Source organism: Oncorhynchus kisutch, linkage group LG22 (genome assembly GCF_002021735.2).
Source record: "Oncorhynchus kisutch isolate 150728-3 linkage group LG22, Okis_V2, whole genome shotgun sequence".
Lineage (NCBI taxonomy): Eukaryota > Metazoa > Chordata > Actinopteri > Salmoniformes > Salmonidae > Oncorhynchus > Oncorhynchus kisutch.
In genome coordinates, this window is record NC_034195.2 from 42,868,091 (window position 1) to 42,890,001 (window position 21,911).

The 21,911-nt window shown below is 41.9% G+C and overlaps 1 protein-coding gene across 1 annotated transcript; it reads right to left on the reverse strand.

The window, feature by feature from the left end:
- Window positions 1-40: 40 nt before the first annotated feature.
- On the reverse strand, window positions 41-21,905 carry dnajc24 (DnaJ (Hsp40) homolog, subfamily C, member 24). The gene is made up of 4 exons (XM_020456647.2): window positions 21,447-21,905; window positions 11,214-11,352; window positions 3,301-3,369; window positions 41-3,133 (listed from the first exon to the last, which is right to left on the reverse strand). The coding sequence occupies exons 1-4, from the start codon at window positions 21,552-21,554 to the stop codon at window positions 3,000-3,002; spliced, it is 450 nt and encodes a 149-aa protein (XP_020312236.1). The 5' UTR covers window positions 21,555-21,905; the 3' UTR covers window positions 41-2,999.
- Window positions 21,906-21,911: the final 6 nt, after the last annotated feature.

Here is a 21,911-nt window from a genome sequence, read left to right on the forward strand (position 1 = left end):
GTCTGTGGTGAAGTGTGGAGGCCGTTTGTAACCGCATTGAGACTAGGAATTTATTTATTTATTTACATGCAAACAAAGTTAAAAGCTAACAAGTTACCGAGACATTTGCTTTCCACAATGGAAGGGGGGTGCAAACAAAGTGAAGATTATTTTACTCAATAGGACTCCAGGGTCTACTCAATAGGACTCCAGGGTCTACTCAATAGGACTCCAGGGTCTACTCAATAGGACTCCAGGGTCTACTCAATAGGACTCCAGGGTCTACTCAATAGGACTCCAGGGTCTACTCAATAGGACTCCAGGGTCTACTCAATAGGACTCCAGGGTCTACTCAATAAGACTCCAGGGTCTACTCAATAGGACTTCAGGGTCTACTCAATAGGACTTCAGGGTCTACTCAATAGGACTTCAGGGTCTACTCAATAGGACTCCAGGGTCTACTCAATAGGACTCCAGGGTCTACTCAATAGGACTCCAGGGTCTACTCAATAGGACTTCAGGGTCTACTCAATAGGACTTCAGGGTCTACTCAATAGGACTTCAGGGTCTACTCAATAGGACTTCAGGGTCTACTCAATAGGACTCCAGGGTCTACTCAACAGGACTCCAGGGCCTACTCAACAGGACTCCAGGGCCTACTCAACAGGACTCCAGGGTCTACTCAACAGGACTCCAGGGTCTACTCAACAGGACTCCAGGGTCTACTCAACAGGACTCCAGGGTCTACTCAATAGGACTCCAGGGTCTACTCAATAGGACTCCAGGGTCTACTCAATAGGACTCCAGGGTCTACTCAATAGGACTCCAGGGTCTACTCAATAGGACTCCAGGGTCTACTCAATAGGACTTCAGGGTCTACTCAATAGGACTCCAGGGTCTACTCAATAGGACTCCAGGGTCTACTCAATAAGACTCCAGGGTCTACTCAACAGGACTCCAGGGTCTACTCAACAGGACTCCAGGGTCTACTCAACAGGACTCCAGGGTCTACCAGAGACTAAGGGCTCTATTTTCAGCAGGCGTTAAGGCATCAAAAGTTTCAAACGCATTATAGTTTGTCATTTCTTCATGTAAAAACTGTCACACTAGCATTTTCCAGGCCCAACAGCAGGTTATGCAATTTACCTGTGTTATATCAGCTCGCTTGCGCTCAGATGGGAGGGGTGGAAATATTTTAGGTGTGTCCTTAAAAACATGATCCAAAGTGCTAATTTCAGGCAGCTTTGACAGGGATCGTTAAGACCAATCAAAAGCAGGTTTTAGCAGTAACATAGTTGGTTATGGCATGAATTTTTACCGCGGAAACACAGCCCATCTAGCCGTGATACACAAAGCCCATATGAACCTGGAACAAGAGTAGCCTGATGTGCTTTTGGTGCCTGTATACATCATTTTATTTGGTTAATAACCAAGCATAGCCTTCCCTCCTCTCAATTAAGTACTTTTTTTGTCCTGCCCAATGCAATCGCGAAGTAGTCAAGACTGTCGATAAAGGGTTTGGCTCCTGAGAACACTTGGAAATTAATCTTAAAATCACCAAAGCGTTATTAAAGTTTGAGAGGAGTTAAACAGTGAGCTGACAATCCCGTTTGATCTATGCACTGTAGGTGTAGGCAGGCCCACATTATTTTAACCATGCAGGTCCCTTTTTTTGGACGTGCATAAACCCCCTGATCTGAATGAGATCTGATCTGTAAGGTTTCAATTATGTTCAGAAAACAGACCTATCTGGGAGAACTATAACAGTGAGTGGACATTCTCCCTCTCTTTACAGTAGATTTGGCCAGCTACTTTTAAAAGTCTGGATGTGTGTAAAACCCTCCACGTTGTTTCAATATTATAGAAATGATGGTGCCTGTAAGTGTGACATTTGAAATTAATTTGTTTTGTTCTGAACTTGCTTCAAATTATTCACTCTTTCTTGGCCTTATCAACAATTAATTGAATTTTGCTCATTGCCAATTTTGAACATGTCCATGCTCAGCCATAACACAATTAACAGGAGGCCTAGCCCCTAAACAAATCACGTTTGTCACAAACACATGGTTAGCAATGTTAATGCGAGTGTAGCAAAATGCTTGTGCTTCTACTTCCGACCATGCAGTAATATCTAACAAGTAATATAACCTAACAATTTCACCACAACTACCTTATACACACACACACAAACAAGTCTAAAGGAATGAATAAGTATGTAAATAAAAATATATGAATGAGTGATGCCCGAACGGCATAGGCAAGATGCAGTAGATGGTATGGAGTACAGTATATACATGAGAGGAGTAATGTAGGGTATGTAAGCATTATATAAAGTGGCTAGTGATAAACCAGTGTGAATGCTATTGAAGCCACAGCAAATGGGTTCAAGTTGATGTATTTAGCAAAGACAGGTATACATTTGATTATTTAACTATAAAATGGACTAACATTGTAACTGGAGTTGATTCCAAGGCAATACATAAAAGACCCTAAATACAGAACTTGAAGCAACCAAATATTTCGCCATGGAGCATGTTCTGATTGGCCAGTGAGGGCAAAGCCTCTACACGCTGATTATTCAAAAACCCAGCCCTTTCGCACCAACGGCAAGTGCACCGATAATTTTGATTATGAAAATAGCAAAAATATTTCTGACACACCCCTGAACCTATAGCGCTACCACCTGCGCTTAGATTTACCATTGTGTAAGGTCTGTTAAACTAGAGCCCATTATATGAAGTGCGTGCATGTGAGACCCACACACCCATTATCATGACAGTTCACTTGATTGGTTGTTAGTTGAATTTTACACAATGATTTTATTGCATGACATTTAAAAAGAGCAAAATCAAATTTCCTTTCATTGTCCAATAGACAAGTGCACAAGGTCCCATGGGGGTGCCCATTTAAAAAGGTTCAAATGTGGACACATGTTCGGTGGATGTAGATTAAAAGAAAACTATGAACCTCCTTGATCTAGCTCTTCAGGATTTAGAGGCGTCTGGTGAACAATGAGACAGTCAGGTTGTCGTCTTGACTTCTATGCTGAGTGAACAGGTATCACAGCACACAATGGCCTCTTCTCCCTCCGCCTCCTCTCTTCCAATGGAGAATTCCCCTCCACAGCGACAGCCATACGTGTACACCTCGTTATCTGAAAAGAACACAGACAGACAAAGACAAACAGCTGAGAGAAAAGGGGCACATGGGATGAGACAGGTGGAGAAGTACTTTATGGATCTATCTACGATGACTTCAATGGCAGCAGAGAAGAGATCATGATTAAATAAGTAAGATAAAGATGACCATGACTTGACTCACCATCATCCCAAGTCATGTCGTCCAGACAGACATGGGCGTCGACTGGCCAACTCTGATTCAGTTCGCTGGCTGTATTGAGACACAGAAGAAACATGAAAATGTCATAAATCTATTAAAAAAAGAATAATTAAAGTGTTACTCCACAATGGCACAATAATTGACGATAGAAAAATACAGATTTTTTAAATCACATTGATGCTCTTAGATAAATATTTGTAGGCTACTGCTGTGCCAGTGACATTCAGTGTTCAAGAGAGTGATACAGGAGATTCAAGAGTACCACAGGCAAAGCACACAAACGAAAGGCAGATGGAGGGGAGATTGGAGGATGTGAGATGTTAGACTCTGATCTCATTCAATGGTAGTTTCATGGGGAAGACAATTGAGATCTTGCATGAATCTATGTCTAAATAGTAAAGAATATGAAGGCATTAGGCAGCGTCTCCGGGATTGTTTATATGTTTTTATACAGAACCAGTCAAAAGTTTGGACACCAACGGTTTTCTTTATTTTTACTATTTTCTACATTGTAGAATAGTAGTGAAGACATGAAATAAGACATATGGAATCATGTAGTAACCCAAAAAAAATGTTAAACAAATCAAAAGACACTGCTCAAAAAAATAAAGGGAACACTTAAACAACACAATGTAACTCCAAGTCAATCACACTTCTGTGAAATTAAACTGTCCACTTAGGAAGCAACACTGATTGACAATAAATGTCACATGCTGTTGTGCAAATTGAATAGACAACAGGTGGAAATTATAGGCAATTAGCAAGACACCCCCAATAAAGGAGTGGTTCTGCAGGTGGTGACCACATCTCAGTCCCTATGCTTCCTGGCTGATGTTTTGGTCACTTTTGAATGCTGGCGGTGCTTTCACTCTAGTGGTAGCATGAGACGGAGTCTACAACCCACACAAGTGGCTCAGGTAGTGCAGCTCATCCAGGATGGCACATCAATGAGAGCTGTGGCAAGAAGGTTTGCTGTGTCTGTCAGCATAGTGTCCAGGGGTATATCGCTACCAGGAGACAGGCCAGTACATCAGGAGACGTGGAGGAGACCGTAGGAGGGCAACAAACCAGCAGCAGGACCACTACCTCCGCCCTTTGTGCAAGGAGGAGCACTGCAAGAGCGCTGCGAAATTACCTCCAGCAAGGCCACAAATGTGCATGTGTCTGCTCAAACGGTCAGAAATAGACTCCATGAGGGTGGTATGAGGGCCCAACCTCCACAGGTGGGGGTTGTGCTTACAGCCCAACACCATGCAGGACATTTGGCATTTGCCAGAGAACACCAAGATTGGCAAATTCGCCACTGGCGCCCTGTGCTCTTCACAGATGAAAGCAGGTTCACACTGAGCACATATGACAGACGTGACAGTCTGGAGACGCCGTTCTGCTGCCTGCAACATCCTCCAGCATGACCGGTTTGGCGGTGGGTGAGTCATGGTGTGGCATTTCTTTGGGGGGCCGCACAGCCCTCCATGTGCTTGCCAGAGGTAGCCTGACTGCCATTAGGTACCGAGATGAGATCATCAGACCCCTTGTGAGACCATATGCTGGTGCGGTTGGGCCTGGGTTCCTCCTAATGCAAGACAATGCTAGACCTCATGTGGCTGGAGCGTGTCAGCTAGTTCCTGCAAGAGGAAGGCATTGATGCTATGGACTGGCCCGCCCGTTCCCCAGACCTGAATCCAATTGAGCACATCTGGGACATCATGTCTCGCTCCATCCACCAACAGTCTGTTGCACCACAGACTGTCCAGGAGTTGGCGGATGCTTTAGTCCGCCACCTCATCAGGAGCATGCCCAGGCGTTGTAGGGAGGTCATACAAGCACGTGGAGGCCACACACACACTACTGAGCCTCATTTTGACTTGTTTTAAAGACATTACATCAAAGTTGGATCAGCCTGTAGTGTGGTTTTCCACTTTCATTTTGAGTGTGACTCCAAATCCAGACCTCCATGGGTTGATAAATTTGATTTCCATTGATAATTTGTGTGTGATTTTGTTGTCAGCACATTCAACTATTTTTGTTTTTTTTGTTTTACCTTTATTTAACTAGGCAAGTCAGGCAAGAACAAATTCTTATTTTCAATGACGGCCTAGGAACAGTGGGTTAACTGCCTGTTCAGGGGCAGAACGACAGATTTGTACCTTGTCAGCTCAGGGATATGAACTTGAAACCTTTCGGTTACTAGTAACCTAGTGAACTTGCAACCTTTCGGTTACCAACGCTCTAACCACTAGGCTACCCTGCCGCCCCTCTGTAAAGAAAAAATTATTTAATAAGAATATTTCATTCATTCAGATCTAGGATGTGTTATTTTAGTGTTCCCTTTATTTTTTTGAGCAGTGTATTAAGAATTCAAGGCACACTTAACCAGCATGGCTACCACAGCATTCTGCAGCACTACATCATCCCATCTGGTTTGCACTATCATTTGTTTTTCAACAGGACAATGACCCAGATCTCCAGTCTGTGTAAGGGCTATTTGACCAAGAAGGAGAGTGATGGAGTGCTACATCAGATGACCTGGCCTCCACAATCACCTGACCTCAACCCAATTGAGATGGTTTGGGATGAGTTGGACCACAGAGTGAAAGAAAAGCAGCCAACAAGCGCTCAGAATGTGGGAACTCCTTCAAGACTGTTAGAAAAGCATTCCAGGTGAAGCTGGCTGAGAGAATGCCAACAGTGTGCTAAGCTGTCATCAAGGCAAAAGGTGGCTACTTTGAAGAATCTCAAATATATTTTGAATTGTTTAAACACTTTATTGGTTACTACATGATTCCATGTGTGTTATTTAATAGTTTTGATGCCTTTACTATTATTCTACAGTGTAGAAAATAGTAAAAATAAAGAGAAACCCTTGAATGAGTAGATATATCCACATTTCTGACTGGTACTGGATATTTTCGGGAAAAAATGCTTGACATTTTGCATGGAAATATGCGATGTTGTCGTCTAATTTATCGTGAAAATGCGCTGACGAAGGAAAAGTTTGACGAGTGGCTTGATTGAACGATGTGTTAAATGTGCGGTGATTAGTTGAAAATGCGAGCCATCTTTCTGTACTGCAGTGATGGGTCAGTTTTATGCGATAATATTGCGCTGATTTGACTTTTGTGCGTAATATGCGGGGAATTGTTGATTTAGCTAAACATTTTGCTTTCGCATAATCCTGGAGAGCTTGATTAAGCTACACTGGTTTTATCTAGGTTCATTGATTCATAGGTTTGGACAGTTTCCCCTCACCACCACTATGACACAGTGGGGACACTGATAATGGTCCATATATGAAATCTCTTAAAGCAACACTCAATATTGAGGTGATAATTCAGGGAAGGGACAGATACCGCAGAACCACTAAGTGAAATTAGAAGTACGCAGAGTAGTGCGTGACAATTCCGACACGCTCTTAGGTAACGTTAGGCCACATACTGCTGAATATGCAAGACACAGATATACCTCCCTGCAAAGGATGGATGAACTATGTCTCAGTATTGATTGAAATTAGGGGAACATACAGTCAAAGATGCTTTCAGATATTCATTTAAAAATGGTATCCACTTCAGCAATAAGGGCCGAATGGGTGTGATTTATTGGGGTCTTAATGCTATTTAAAACTGGTTACCAACCTAAATAGAGCAGTTACCAAGTATTTTTGCGTCATATCCGTGGTACAATATATTATTGTCTGATATGCACATGGCTGAATTCCTGCTTCAGCCAATCAGTATCATGGACCCTAAAGTCCTGGTTTATAATAGTGCATATAGCCTAATCTGCATTGTACTTCAAACTGTGTCAGACATTTGACGTTATAGGCCAGCCTACTGTTAATATAAGAACAAAGACAGACAACTACAGTAATAGATATTAACACTTCACTCCATTTCCAGCAGTACAGTACCTCTTCACCAGTTTTTGTGAGGAAACGGTAATTAGCACTTTTTGATGCCACTCTTTAATGCTGGTCTTTAATTAGTCAGGAGACTAGCCTAAGTGGCCTAGCTCACAGCTATGTATGGATATCATTGGATAGGTTTGGTGAATACATTTTCACCTACTGTTCATGAGTTTTTTAAAGTAGTGGTACAGTGAGATTGAGGAAATGTGTCAGTAAATTCTCAGTAAAAGGTGTCTTAATTCATCCTGGTGATATACTGTAACATTTTACAGATGAGGCTCAAATGACAGATAACCAAATCTACATTTTGATTGGTGTAACTGTCGTTGTTACTGCAATCTTGTGAGAACATAATTTGACAGTGGTCAGGTGGAAATTATAGTCCTACATCTAGGTGATTCAATACATCATACAAAATGAGGCTATACATTCACTGGGACCCTTTGTCACAGTGCTTCAACAGTTAAGCTAATACTACAGGGCAAATAGATGTCCATGCCTGATCTAGGCTTCAAAATTACTTGTAAAGGAACAAAAGCAGATCAACTACACTGCACACTGTAGTCTTGACGGGACACTGTAGTCTTGCTAGTGTTGAGGGAGTCAGAGTGACCATGACTCAGCCAGTTGATGCACCCTGCCCAGAAGGCCCAGATGGACAGCCAGTCACTACTGAGATCCCAAGGAGGCTCTGCCAGGTCCCATGAACAACAAATTTTTTAAGGTGCCGGAGCACCATTTTTTATGATGTCAGTTTGTATCGACAAGATGTAGCCTATTAAATATAATTTTAGAAAGTGCATAAAATGCCTCCTAAAAATGCTAGTCTATGAATATTTTCGCAATACCCTTTTCTTATTTTAATACCCTCAAACACCAAATTAGGCCATCTCTGTCAACCATGAATGATAATTCTTCACGTTTTACAGGTGAAATGTTCAAACTGCATCTCAAATCAGTTTCATGGGAATATCCATTTAAATCTTCTTGAATTATGTAGGTCAGGGGTAAGCATAAATGAAACAAATTTTTTGCTGAATTCCTGGTGATGTGATTTTTTTTATTTTTTTTTACTAAAAACTGAAATCCCACACATAATTTGTATATATTTTTTATATTGAGGGAGAAAAAAATTATCCCTCCACCTGCTGCTGGCCTACATACTGTTTTGTGAGTGAATTAGAGCAGATAGTGTTAACTAAAGCATGCATTTTGCCTCATGGCGAGCGGTTGGAGATCTATGGCGGTCACTGGTCTCAGTGTTGGGAAGGAGGAGAAACACGTCTTACATGCCTCTCCAGTGGGCTGCTGCAAGGTGCCCTGAATCAATCCGGGAAGACGACCACTATGTGTTTGGCAATGGGGAGGTGGAGGTGAGGCACATTAAGAATGAGATGATTTAGTATTAGTCTGGCTGCACATCGCTCCTAGACAACCCAACAGTGTGTCAGGGACCTGGAGCAGAACGCATCCACCCTGCACACCCACACTTCTCCCTCCGCCACAAAACACAATTACCGTCCCTAGTAATTACCATACATGTCTGCCTAAATACAGGAAAATGCAACCCCGGACTCAGTACCAAAATGATTTGCAACGCTGGTTGTTTATGATATAGTTTGACAGCCAACATGGGATTCGTTCCTAATGCTTTGAGGCTATCAGCTTTTAACTGTTTCTTTGTTGTAATGGTATTGAATATCACTTGGAAGAAGGCTATACATTCTCAGTTGTAATAGACATGGGGATAGTTGTGAATGAATATCCTTCCCCCTTCATTTCTAATGAGCAAGAAGATAAAACATTCCACTCATGATGAAGTTCAAAAGGGCCTAGCAACAGAGTTTCATCCATCTCCCTCTGATAAACAACAGAAGGACTGACTGAGTTCCTCTGAAATCTGGATGAAACAGGCCTTTGAGCTGGCTTCAGTCGTGTTTGTTTTAATTATCAGCCCCACTTGATCACAGTGCAGAATGAGCCAGTCCTTCTGAATGGCTGGGCAACATTAAACACTATGGTGCTGTTTACTGGTAGGTACTGGAGATCTGCCTCTGATTGAACACTACAGAGATCTACAGCGGCCAGACAGATGGGAGCTGTGCGCTGCTAGTCTACTACCCAACCCTCCCTATTGGCCAGTGGTGGAAAAAGCACCCAATTGTCATACTTGAGTAAAAGACACCATAAGAGAAAATACTTGCGTATTTTCTAAAAGTATTTGGTTCTAAATATACTTAAGTATCAAAGGTAAATGTAATTGCTCAAATATACTTAAGTCTCAAAGTATAAATAATTTCAAAATTCCTTATATTAAGCAAACCAGACAGCGACAATCTTTTTTATTTTTTTATTTATAGATAGTCACACTCCAATTCTCAAGACATAATTGACAAACAAAGCATTTGTGTTTAGTGAGTCCACCAGATCAGAGGCAGTAGGGAACACCAGGGATGTTCTCCTGATAAGTGTGAATTGGACCATTTTCCTGTCTCACTAAGCATTCAAAATGTAACAAGTACTTTTGGGTGCTGGAGTAAAAAGTACATTATTTTCTTTAGGAATGTAGTAAGTAAAAGTTGTCAAAAATATAAATAGTAAAGTACAGATAACCCCAAAAACTACTTTAGTACTTAAAATCATTTTTACTTAAGTACTTTACACCTTTGCTATGCTTACAACAATCACCCTGCAACCAGAAATGATTGTTAAATGAAAACACAACCTTCACTTCTTTCTTACTCATTGTTAGGTCATAATGGATAACTGTCCATCTAAATGTTAGATATTCAGAGGATGAGTGAAAAAATAATGATTTAAAAAGCGGTTAAAAAGAGTGTTTACGACAGGAATCTTTAGAGTTTGGTTATTGTAAGGCAGCATACAATGATAAGACAAAGTCAATACCATCTATGAGGGCCAGAGAGGGGTTTCTTTCTATTACAGACACTCTATATGTCAATGCTATGGCTAGAATGTGTTGCCTTATAGAGTGGCACTGTGCTGTGGCTGGCTGAGTGTTTGCCCCCAAAGGTGATGAGAGCTCTCCCCTGCTAATGGTGTGCACACACACACACACACACACACACACACACACACACACACACACACACACACACACAGCCTGAATGTAGAGTTGTTGAAGGTCCTAATGGAGAGCTAGCTAGGGGAACCTCTTTCCTGGGATCACGGGGGAGCATATCACTTCATGTAAAGCTAGGCCATGTGTAAAAGGCCTGACCTACATTTCCCCCTCCTCCCCTCCCCTCCAAGGAGCATTTTATGAGGGACAGAGATGGCAGAAAACAACCATTGTCAGGAGCCCGACACAATCTCTTGCTTGTTTTATTCATGTATTGGCTGTGTGGGTGGGTGAATAGGAGGGTCTTTGCAAAACAAGCTCTCTGCCCTTTCTTGTGCACCCAGATAAGTGAGAAACGTTCAGGTGAACAAACTTCGTAAAACAGGCCAGTTGTTTTTAATGGGTTGATACTAGAGACTATTATTGCTTCTGACTTTTAAAGTTTCAAGGAAATCTTGGAAATAGAATTTAAGTTATGCAAACTGTATTGGTTCATGCCTCATTTAGTGTGACCTTTTCAGACAAAATAGGCCCACTAGTTATATGTGGCCTTAGTGACTTCACACAGCGTCACTGTTTATCACTCAATATTAAGCAAGGGATGGTCCCAAGGGGAATTGCTATGGAATTTAATTGAGCATGAACCAACCAGTAAGAATAAATAAAACCATAAAATTCCAAACGTGTAATGAAATGAAAAATCATGTTTCATGTTCAAATGAATCACAGGAGAGCTATTAAAAAAAAGAGAGGGATGAGATGGTGGCTGAAAGAGCATCAGAGAGTGGGAGTACAATGTGCTAGTGTAGATGTATTGGAAATTATGGGAGAGTGAATGTTTCTTAACGGAGCCGGATTGTAGTGTTCCTCTGAGAGACTCCTCTGAACTATGGAAGGAGGACGACTTACCACGCAACTGCAGATCGTAGGCTCTCTTGGTCTCCTGGTTGCTCAGAACCTTCCAAGCCTGATCGACCTCAATGAACCTGTGTAAGTGCTCCTCTGCCTCAGTCACAGTCACATCTGGGCCCTGCTTGTCAGGGTGATACTGTCAGCCAGTACAGGGGACAGGAGAAACACAGGTTAGAGACAGCCACAATGACAATACTGACAACAGCCATCACAACAGAAACAATGACCAAAATAACAGCAGCCATCAGTCCCTTGAACCAGTACTTTGTTTAAGATGGTAGAGGAGAGAGGAGAGATGTGGGAGGGGAGAGTTGTGGGGATGGCTCAGACACACTAGACAGAAGCTAGGTTAATTAAACCATAGTAGTCGGTGACAATCTGCCAGTGAAAAAAAAAGCCTGTCAGAACCTGAACTGTCAGCTTTTTCTGGGTAATTTGCTGATGGACCAATGCTCTTCTGCTGGACAATTTACCAGAGGAGGCAGAGTACAGTAATGCAAACACAACTAGATTGAGACATCAGAGGACAGAACCGTTAGCCCAGACAGCTTTGGGCAGAGAGCTGGAGAAGAGTATTGGCCATCCCACGACACCTCTGGCCAAATACAGTAGCGATACCACCCATGCTCTCTTTTGCGTTTTATTGTTGTTTTGTTAGGCGAGAGGGGCTTTCGCAATATCCTCATTATGCCATCCGTTGATTAATATCAATATTGAAGGATCTCCTCATGTAATGCTCACACTGGCTCTGAGGTATGTCCCTGTTCTCTAGTGGATACTGACGGCCCTGTCTGCGTTTCCTGGCACATGGAACAGCTCTATGCAGTCCAGGCTTCAGCCACCGATTAGTGAGGGTCGCAGGAGGATGGATCATGGGCTCCTGATCCGCCTATGGGAGAGGAGGGAGGTGGTGGTGGAGGGGCTTTTAGAAAATTTAGATCTATCCTAGCAGCATTCACATGAATGATGATGATAATCTGGCACTGGCAGACCATTGCGTGTGTGTGTGTGTGTGTGTGTGTGTGTGTATGTTCTTGTATGGTCACTGTAGTTCAAGAACGGGTAATGATACATGGGTTGATACTGAACTACAATGACCAATGGTCTCAGCTAGGCAAAAAGGTTAGGAACTGCAGTGGCAACACACAATGACACACAAAATTGCTGTTTGTTTCATAAAATTAGCTAATTAGTACAGTTCAATTTACTAATAAACAACAATTGATAGGGGTATGTGAGACAAGGGAGATGTACCTAACATATAAAACAAGTCGATCCCTAATATATACAAGACAATCACAATATGATAGACAATAGGCAGACTACATGCTATCCCGGGTATTTTCTTCTCAGCCACGTACTGAACTATAATCTTATGACTCACTTGAAACATGCAACTATAAAGCAATTTTTTCATTGAGAATGTGAAACTACCCATTGAATGTATACATTTCAAATTCCTTGGAAGACTATTCTAAAGAATGGCAGCTGAGTACGAAAAAAGTTATTTTCCCATACCACTATTACATCTAAAAGGAACATCAGTTTCACGCTTTCTAGTGGAATAGTTCTGGTTCTCTCGGACCAAGTTAAAGTAGTTATATAAGTACCTGGGGACCAGACTGTGGACAATCTGATGTACCAGACATAATTTCATCTGAGAGACTCTCTCCTCCACTTTGACCCATCTAAGGCTTTCAAAGCAGGAATGGTCAAGATGAGTATGTCCTGGAAGTTTAAGAAAAGTCCTGGCAAATTTGTTCTGAGATGTCTGCAATTTATTTTTTATTATCTTGGAAGCACTATTGTACCAAGAAGAGTACCCATAGTCCAAATGGCACAGAACAAGAGCCCCTACCAATGCCACCATGTTGCATTCTTATCCAGATATTTGGAGGTTCTTGCCAGAAACCACATTTTATGGTTCACTTTGGATATAACCATCTGACAGGGGAGAGCATGGCAAAAAAAGTTATCTAGCACGCATGATAATTAACAGACTCTTTTGCTGTGACTACTAAGTCACCTACTACCACCTTAAAATCCAGTGATTTACTCAGTTTGACTTTGGACCCGAGCAAGATGGACTGTTTTTCCAAGGTGAAGTGACAGCTTGTTGTCATATAACCGTTTACTGACATTCAGAAGTTCAGCACCGAGGGGCTCCTCTACCACAGTTTTGTCTTTGTAAGAAACCAACAGTGCAGAATCATCTGCATAAAGGAAAAGGTCACATGTACAGGCAGATTTCAGATAATTTATATACAACAGAAAGAAAAGTGGACCCAGCACACCCCCTTGGGGTACCACACAGTTCAAGATTTGGAGTTTAGACAGGGTCACATCCACCATGTGTTTTCTTCCTTGCAGATAAGCGCTAACCCATTTTACGGCTAAGTTGTTAAAGCCCATGGCTCTTAGTTTGATTAACAGAATCTCATGATCCACTGTACCAAACATCTTTTGGAGATCTAACATAACCATACCATTTTCATCCATCTACTTCCTTCCCGGTGTGGTCAGTTAGATATAGTAGGCAAGTGTTGGTGGAATGAGATTTACTAAAGCCAGATTGAGGCTTGTATAGTATGTTACGTAAGGAAATATAACTGTCAATCTGCTCGCACAATATTTTCCATGACCTTCGATAAAATACACAGGACTGAAACAAGCCAATAGTTTCCATGATCTAACTTACACCCTTTTATTTATTCATATATATCACCCTTGTGCTTTTTAGTTCAATGGGGGGGGGGGGGGGGGAGAGTTCAATAGACAGATTTACATTGTGAGTTACGCAGGGGGTGATCATTACTGCAGCATTCTGTAGAAATCTGGCAAGAATGTTGTCACGGCCAGTTGTTTTGGAATGGTCAAGTTCTTTCAGCTTCTTTAATAGAGTTGACTCAGTCTGCCAAACATGTCACCTTTCCTCCAATGTCCAAGCTAAGATTTTGAACTTGGTCTTTAATCTGTAACTGTAACGTAACAACCTTGTGCTGGGGACAATAAAAGGACACTCTAAAATGTGCAGTTTTGTCATACAACACAATGCCACAGATGTCTCAACTTGAGACAGCATGCAATCGGCATGCTGACTGCAGGAATGTCCACCAGAGTGGTTACCAGAGAATATAATGAAGTAGGGCTGGGCGAAATATTGAATTTATTACAAATGCCTGTTTTGACGTTGTGTTATTTTCTGTTTTTTTTATGAGCGTTTATGTCCACTTGTTCTCGTGTTGTATTTTTGTCTTGTCTCCTTCGCTCCTCTGTGCGACTTCCCATTTACACCAGAGATCTGTAAATAATGTTGAAATGCACGCCTCCGCCCTAACAATGGGAAGGCAGGCGACAAGCTGAGGTCCAAAATAAGCACATAGAAATGCATTGGCCTTATTTTGGACAGATCTTAGCGAGTGTGAAACTTTGTTTCGCCTCTTCCTCTATTGTTTACACAGACCAGGCCCCTCCCCACCTCTCACTCCAACAAAGTTGAGAAATTCTCTCTTGACAAGCAGTTTTAACTCTCCATTTGCATTTTGGTCGAACAGAAAATCAGTCATATGGACACAAACACATTGAGACATTATCTTACTGTTATAAAGAAGATGTTACATTGCCACTGGCACGCTGGAGAAGTGTGCTTTTCACGGATGAATCCCGGTTTTATCTGCACCGGGCAGGTGGCAGACAGTGTGTATGGCATCGTGTTGGTGAGCGGTTTGCTGTCAACGTTGTGAACAGAGTGCCCCATGGTGGCGGTGGGGTTAAGGTATGGGCAGGCATAAGCTACAGACAATGAACACAATTGCATTTTAAATTGATGGCAATTTGAATGCACAGAGATATCATGATGAGATCCTGAGGCCCATTGTCATGCCATTCATCTGGCACAATCACCTCATGTTCAAGCATGATAATGCACAGCCCCATGTCGCAAAGATCTGTACACAATTCCTGGAAGCTGAAAATGTCCCAGTCCATCCATGGCCTACCAACTCAGACATGTCAACCATTGAGCATGTTTGGGATGCTTTGGTGGACATCTTGTTCCAGTTCACGCCAATATCCAACAACTTCGCACAGCCATTGAGGCAACATTCCACAACCAAGATGTTTCACGCTGCATGAGGCAAATAAATGGTGGCCACACCAGATACTGACTGGTTTTCTGATCCACACCCCTAACTTTCTTTTAAGGAATCTGTGACCACCAGATGCATATCTGTATTCCCAGTCATGGGAATCCATAGATTAGGGCCTAATTTATTTCTTTAAAGTGACAGATTTCCTTATACGAACTGTTACTGTAAAATCGTTGCATTTATATTTTTGTACAGTGTACAATCACAACTCACTACCTAAAACACACACACCCGTGGAGTCAAACCACAACATTTCCTTACAACGCATTGAGGCATTATCAAATATTACACTACACAGTGTTGTTTTCACTTTGTAAAAGGACAATCTGAATAGGATGAGAAAAATAGCAGCTTTAAAACAAGCCAAAAATGTACTTCCTGATTGAATCATTAACAGCAATTTGCACTGAACTCTGAAGCAGAATTTAGTTTTATGACTGAGGGGACAGCATTCACACATCTCTCAAGACACCTGGAGCACAGGGCCAGCCACTCTTAAACACCTTCCGACTAATGAGATGGACAAGCCAGCACAGGTGTAACACATATTGACTAACATGCTTCTACACCAGCATTCTTGCTGTTTCGGGTTTTGGGCTGGGTTTCTGTACAGCACTTTGAGTTATCAGCTGATGTAAGAAGTGCTATATAAATTAATTTGATACCAATCCGTGCGCCCTACGTACTACCATGCTATACGTGCTAAAAGTCCAACCTCAAAACATCAAATGGGAAAAGCTAAACCTGCGACACATTCCCACTTAAGACAACAAATATATCCTATATTTTTGTTGGATAAGTTCTCACCAACAGAAAACAACTTCCATTTTACAACTAAAATGTGCCGCCTCCTCCAATATAAAAATGTTATATGTAGATATAGACCCACTTTTTTTTGACAATTTTTTCTTATTTAGATTTTATTTTATACTTTTTGGGGGGGGGGGGGGGGTGGGGGGGACATAGTTGCCTAAAACTCATGTATGTTTCTGTAACTCTTGTCAAAAACAAAAACATCTCCAAAATGAAAAACATACATCAAAATAAAATGTGTGCCAGGGCTACACACAGGCTAAACAGAAAACATATTAAGTGCCCACACTTGAAAAGACACACCAGCAACCAAGATGTCCTTACCACAGACATGTTTGATTTCAACGGGATTGTAATATCCGTCGTTACTTAGTGGAATGGCCTCAGGGAAACGAGTGGCAGCGCACATGATGGTCAAAAGATACTGATGACCACTCTTTGCTTTGGGCAAAGGACCAACACAGTCCACCAGAACCCTGCTGAAAGGTTTGTCAAAGCAGGAATAGGCTGCAACCGGTACAGCTTGGTTTGGTTTACCTGTCCGCTGGCAAATGCGACAGGATTTACAGTAAGCCACGTCCTGTTTCAGATCAGGCCAGAAGAAGTTACGCAAGGATCACCCATAAACGTCTCAGACATATCAACCATGGTGGGATTGCTGACATCCTCAACACTAGACTTGCTCCCTTTTTTACACATAGCACGTGTAACGGCACGACCTTCCCTCCAGCCAAATTGTTTCCCGGAAAAAATAAATGAGACCACCTTCACCGGTAGGCTAAGCTTCACTGCAAAGAAACCAGAAATAAGATCAGACTCGAGCTCCACATTATACAAAGGAACTTCCATGCAACACATCTCCACGCCTTGTACTAACACACTGTAACCAGTTGCTGAAGTGGCAGAAAAAGACAAAATACCCTCCAAAATGAAGGGCTGCCCCAGTCTTGCTGTATCTTCACCGGCTGCTTAACAGCACTGGCACTAGGCAGACAGACAAACCCGTCTGAAACAAAGGGTTCATAAACATCTGATCCAAAACCTTGTTTAGGAGATGCATCAGTCCCAACCAGAGACTTAATGGGCTGAAGTGCTCCCATAAGAATAAAGGGCTATTTCTCTCTCAACTTAGGACAGAGACAAGGTGTACTTTCTCACAGCAGAAATGTCAAAATGGCGGATACAATTCCCCCCCCCCCCCAATCTTTATCTTTGGGCACTGTAGAAAAAGACTGAAATTTGCAGTAGGTGAATTCTCTGGATTGCTTTTTGTGTAGGCTTTGTTTGTGATGGTAGTTGTGTGTGTAAACACAAACTCATCTGCAGGAAATGCAGCATTCTCAAGAGAGATCCTTGTGCTCAAATCTAGGTAGCAACCCTTTTGTGAAGGAAACTTTTTAACTACTGGAGAAGGATGAGTGTCTAAGTCCTCAAGGTCCTTGTCCTGAGAACCACACCGATCAAAAATATATGCTTGTTCTCTTGCGAACTCCATATGATTTTGCAATTCTGTCTTTTGTAATTTACAGAACTGTTGTCTGTATGCCTCCGAGACCAACTCGTAAGCCAGAAGGATAGCAACTTTAACAGTGTCATAATCTGAACTCAGATCAACAGATAAAGCAGCGTACCCTTTCTGAACTTGTCCCACAAGAACACTTTGGAGGAGCAGTGACCAACTACCGATTGACTCAGACTACTGCTTTTGGATCGCCAGATGCCACTTTGATGTCATAATGCTTTGCAATGATGAGCAGATTCACCATCACCTATATGTGTCCAGCATCTCCCAGGTAGGGTTTTCCACAAATTCTTCCAACTTAAAGTCCATGGCTTTTTAAAAATGTTTTATACAAGGCTGTGCATTTATGCAACTTTCAAAATGATTCCACCAATCTTATACCCGCTCAGGGTGGATGTCAGTGACAGAAAGTCCACCACAAATGTGTCTTTTGAATAGTCCAATATGTGGGCAGAGCAAAGCTTCAGAGTAGGTGATTAGAGCCAACTACCATACTCATGGGAAAATAGATCCTGGATGAGCCCCCATTTTGTTACATTCCACTGACAAAACAAGAGTCACTGACAAAACTAAATGTGGGGTTTTAGGAGGGGTTCTGAAAGACACTCATGGGGCTGTCCACTGACAGTTGACTAGCAACAACAACTGGGACCTAAAAGACACCCACCATGAGTGCCACTAAATTTGCCCACTAAGAGGCAAACAAAAGAAAAACCCACACCAAAATTAAGACAGGAAGCAAACAAAAACATTGATCAAAACAAAAAACAGGGAAGATCAGACAAAAGAATGTTTTTCTAGAACTCAAATAGGGAGAGCCAACTAAAAGGTGTTGACCCTCCACATCTCTCAAGACAACTGGAGCACTGGTCCAGCCACTCGTAAATGTCACCTGGGCCAGCACAGGTGTAACACATACTGACTAACAATGTGACAACAAATCGGTGCGCCCTACTGCTATTCATGCTGATAGTCCAACCTCAAAACATAAATGGAATAAACAAAACCTGTAACACCAGTGCCAACCTCTATCGTCTAGCCTATTTAAAAGTATTGTTCAGCAATGAAAGTGTTACAGTTTAAAAGAACAAAGACTCAGAAGGTTGAGAGGGGAAGCTCATTTTCTAAAACATTAAGTGCGGTCACGCAATGCAAATGACAAGTCTATATACGTGACCAGGCGCCTGTGCTCAAGAAATGGGTCTGGCTATCTGATGGATGGGGTGAGGAACTGATTCAATCAACATTCTGACAGAAAAATATATTGTTCTCTTTCTAAAGAACATTACAAAATCCTTCTCACACCATTGAACCAGCTTTGTGGCTCTCTCAAATCCTGAAGGAAATCAAAGCAAACCTAGAGAAGCTGCTTGGTTCCACAGTGGTGATATAGTCCCAGAGGGTGTGCATGTCCAGCTCCCCTTTGTGATCTGATTGTGACAGTGCTCTGCGCTGGAAGCTTACATGTGTGAAGTATCTGGCTGAGGAACTAACATGCTGACCACACCGGTCACATCGCGTACACGAGCGTTGCAAAATAAATTTACACATACATGTTATTCAAATCATTGCACCCACACTGCTCGCGAGCGTCTGCGTTGCCAGGCGCAAAAATAGAAGTTGATTCTATTTGTGGTGCAGAACGCGCTGCAAGTCCTGCCTCTCCCATCTCCTCATTGACTTTTAGAAACATATACCCACGTGCCATCTCATTGGTAATACCCACGTGGGTGATTGAAAGATGAACTGAGGTCGGTTATGGTAATACACCTTATTATTAAAGTCAGTTGTCAATCGCCATTTTAAGTCCAAAAGAAGAAAAGGCCTGGAAGGCACCTTGTGCATTTCAGGTAAAATAACAACTCAATGTGTATATTCCAGGTTAAATTAGCTAGCAACAACAAGCCAGCTATCTATCTAAATAGGACAAATTAGCTAGCAACTGCAAGCTAGCTAAATTACCATATGTTTAATGCTTTTCGACCTGTCCCCAAATAAATTTAATTGGTTCAGAGTTTGTTTTGATATTTCAACCTGTGTGTCGTGATCGCGTTTGGTATGTGGGACACAAAATCCGGTTTGGGCGTGGTGTAAGGCTTGAAAACAGCCTACACCTCCATCTCCAGACCCACTAGTCCATGCTGCTACAGTAGTTCTCACAACTTTATGGTTAAAACGAAACTTATACATTGAAGAGACTATAGCCTGGTGAGTGACTATTTGCTAATGACATTTGAGAACATTTGAAGCTCAGAATTATTTATTTTTTATCTACTGTAAAAATTCCAGCCAGACAGTATTTTGACATCTTACAGCAGAGAACCCCATTTGCTGTAATTCCTCCCCCCACTTCTGAGTCCCCATGCAGCTCAGGGTTTTTGTCATAAATACATAACACAATGAAAAGCCAAGGCTCTTATAAAATAGCCCACCCTCCGTTCCTGTGGAGTTACGTACTTTAATTGATGTCTCTTTGCACGCATTGTAAAATATTCATTTACTGGGGCTAATGGAGCTTAGAGGCAGGAACACAATATAAAGCACTGGCAATTTGGAGCACTAGGCGCTTCTTACCATGAATCATCTCTCTCTCCCTCTCTGTGCTGTATCAGACTTGTCTGTTTCTACCACGAGGCTGAGGCGTGTGCTGTGCAGGCATTCAGAAGATGGGAGAGCAGATGAGCTGGTGGCAGAGCAAAAGGCCACCATCATCACACTACTGCCCCCTAATGTCTGAGGGAGGCCAGACACGAGCGGGCATTACTGAGGGGGGAAGGGGAATGCCAACAGCAAAGTCTAGGATGTTTTGTTCAATTGGATTAATCAAATATTATTTTAAGAAATGTTGACATTGATGGTAGCTTGAGGTTTGTGTGTTTTTACAATTGGTAATCATAGAGCCCATGGTTTATGTGAAATCCTACAGCACCTTGAATCCAGAAAGTCTGACAAAATAATACACAGTAATCAGTTCATGGTGATATGTGGCCTAGGCCTGTATCCTACTTACTATGTGCTAATAAACATGGGTAATTACCAGAACTACCATACTCTTGCTCAAAGCCCTGTGTTTATAGAACAGTGTAGCTATTTTCAGACAAAAATATTTTCAGATAAAAAAACACCAAAATAGAAAATCAACACCAAAATAGTTTTTGGGTTATAGCTTATTGATTAGAGTATGATTGATTTGACAGTTTCTAGGAGATTTCTGTCATTAAAATGGGTTTTGGATTATACAAATCCATTTTTATGTTGTACTCTGTCAAGGATTAAAAGAAAAATGTACAGATTAATATCAAAGGGCAAGATGCAGTTAATACTTCATCATACAGTCATCAATCACATCGACAATCTAAGCTTGCATGATAAATAGACTAACCTTGCCAGACACCTACAAGACTTATCTTGAAGACACTCCCAGAACTCATGCCGAAGCTGGAGCGCAGTGGATTAATGTAGTCTTGATTTGCACACATGGCCAGAAATAAACACCCAGTCGGTAATATGTGTGTGATAGAGGGTGTGTTTATATTCATAAAATATATTCCTTTCTAGAAATACATGCTAGGTGCTAACGGACCATCAGTAACGTTATGTCAAGATACTTTCTCACCCCGCCTCTCACTCAATTATTTGGACCTCTTTTGACATGGTTCATCAAGATGCAAATAAACCTAACAGCAGTTAATTCATCAGTACAATTGAAAAGACATGACACAGGAGAACGTCACAGTTTACACATACCATTAAGGCCAGTCTTTGGTACTTCTGTTTGAGGTCTTGTAGCATATCCGATGGACTGGATTCAAGTATAGAATACCAGTCTTTCTGGGATCTACGTTCACTTGTCATGTTGAGAAAACAATCATCTTTTGATTAAATTTGTGAGCCAAGCAAGGTAACTTTCATTACCAGAATAGGTGCGATCTAACCGTTTCGTCGCCTATGAATGACAGCTAGCTACAAGGCTAACAACAACAATGTCCACGTGTTCGTTGCAGGCTAACCAGTCAGCAAACATTATCGTTATAAACATGCCATCAAAATATTCGTTTGTTAAACTGCATTATATATCGTAACTCCAAAATGGTTCAACAGCAAGCTGAAACCAGCACATTACACAAATGTCTGGCACTTTGCTTTTCCAGCCGCGTGCCTGTATCACGTGATGCCCCTGTGTAAGCATGTGCATCAGTTTTTACAGCCCCC

What these genes read in the sequence shown, in the direction of transcription:
- dnajc24 (XM_020456647.2), bottom strand. Translation starts at nt 21,554, where the DNA reads ATGACAAGTGAACGTAGATCCCAGAAAGACTGGTATTCTATACTTGAA. An exon ending in ACCAAAGACTGGCCTTAATG is followed by an intron (nt 11,353 to 21,446) that starts GTATGTGTAAAC and finishes ACTGGCTGACAG; the next exon opens with TATCACCCTGACAAGCAGGG. An exon ending in CGACATGACTTGGGATGATG is followed by an intron (nt 3,134 to 3,300) that starts GTGAGTCAAGTC and finishes TGTTCTTTTCAG; the next exon opens with ATAACGAGGTGTACACGTAT.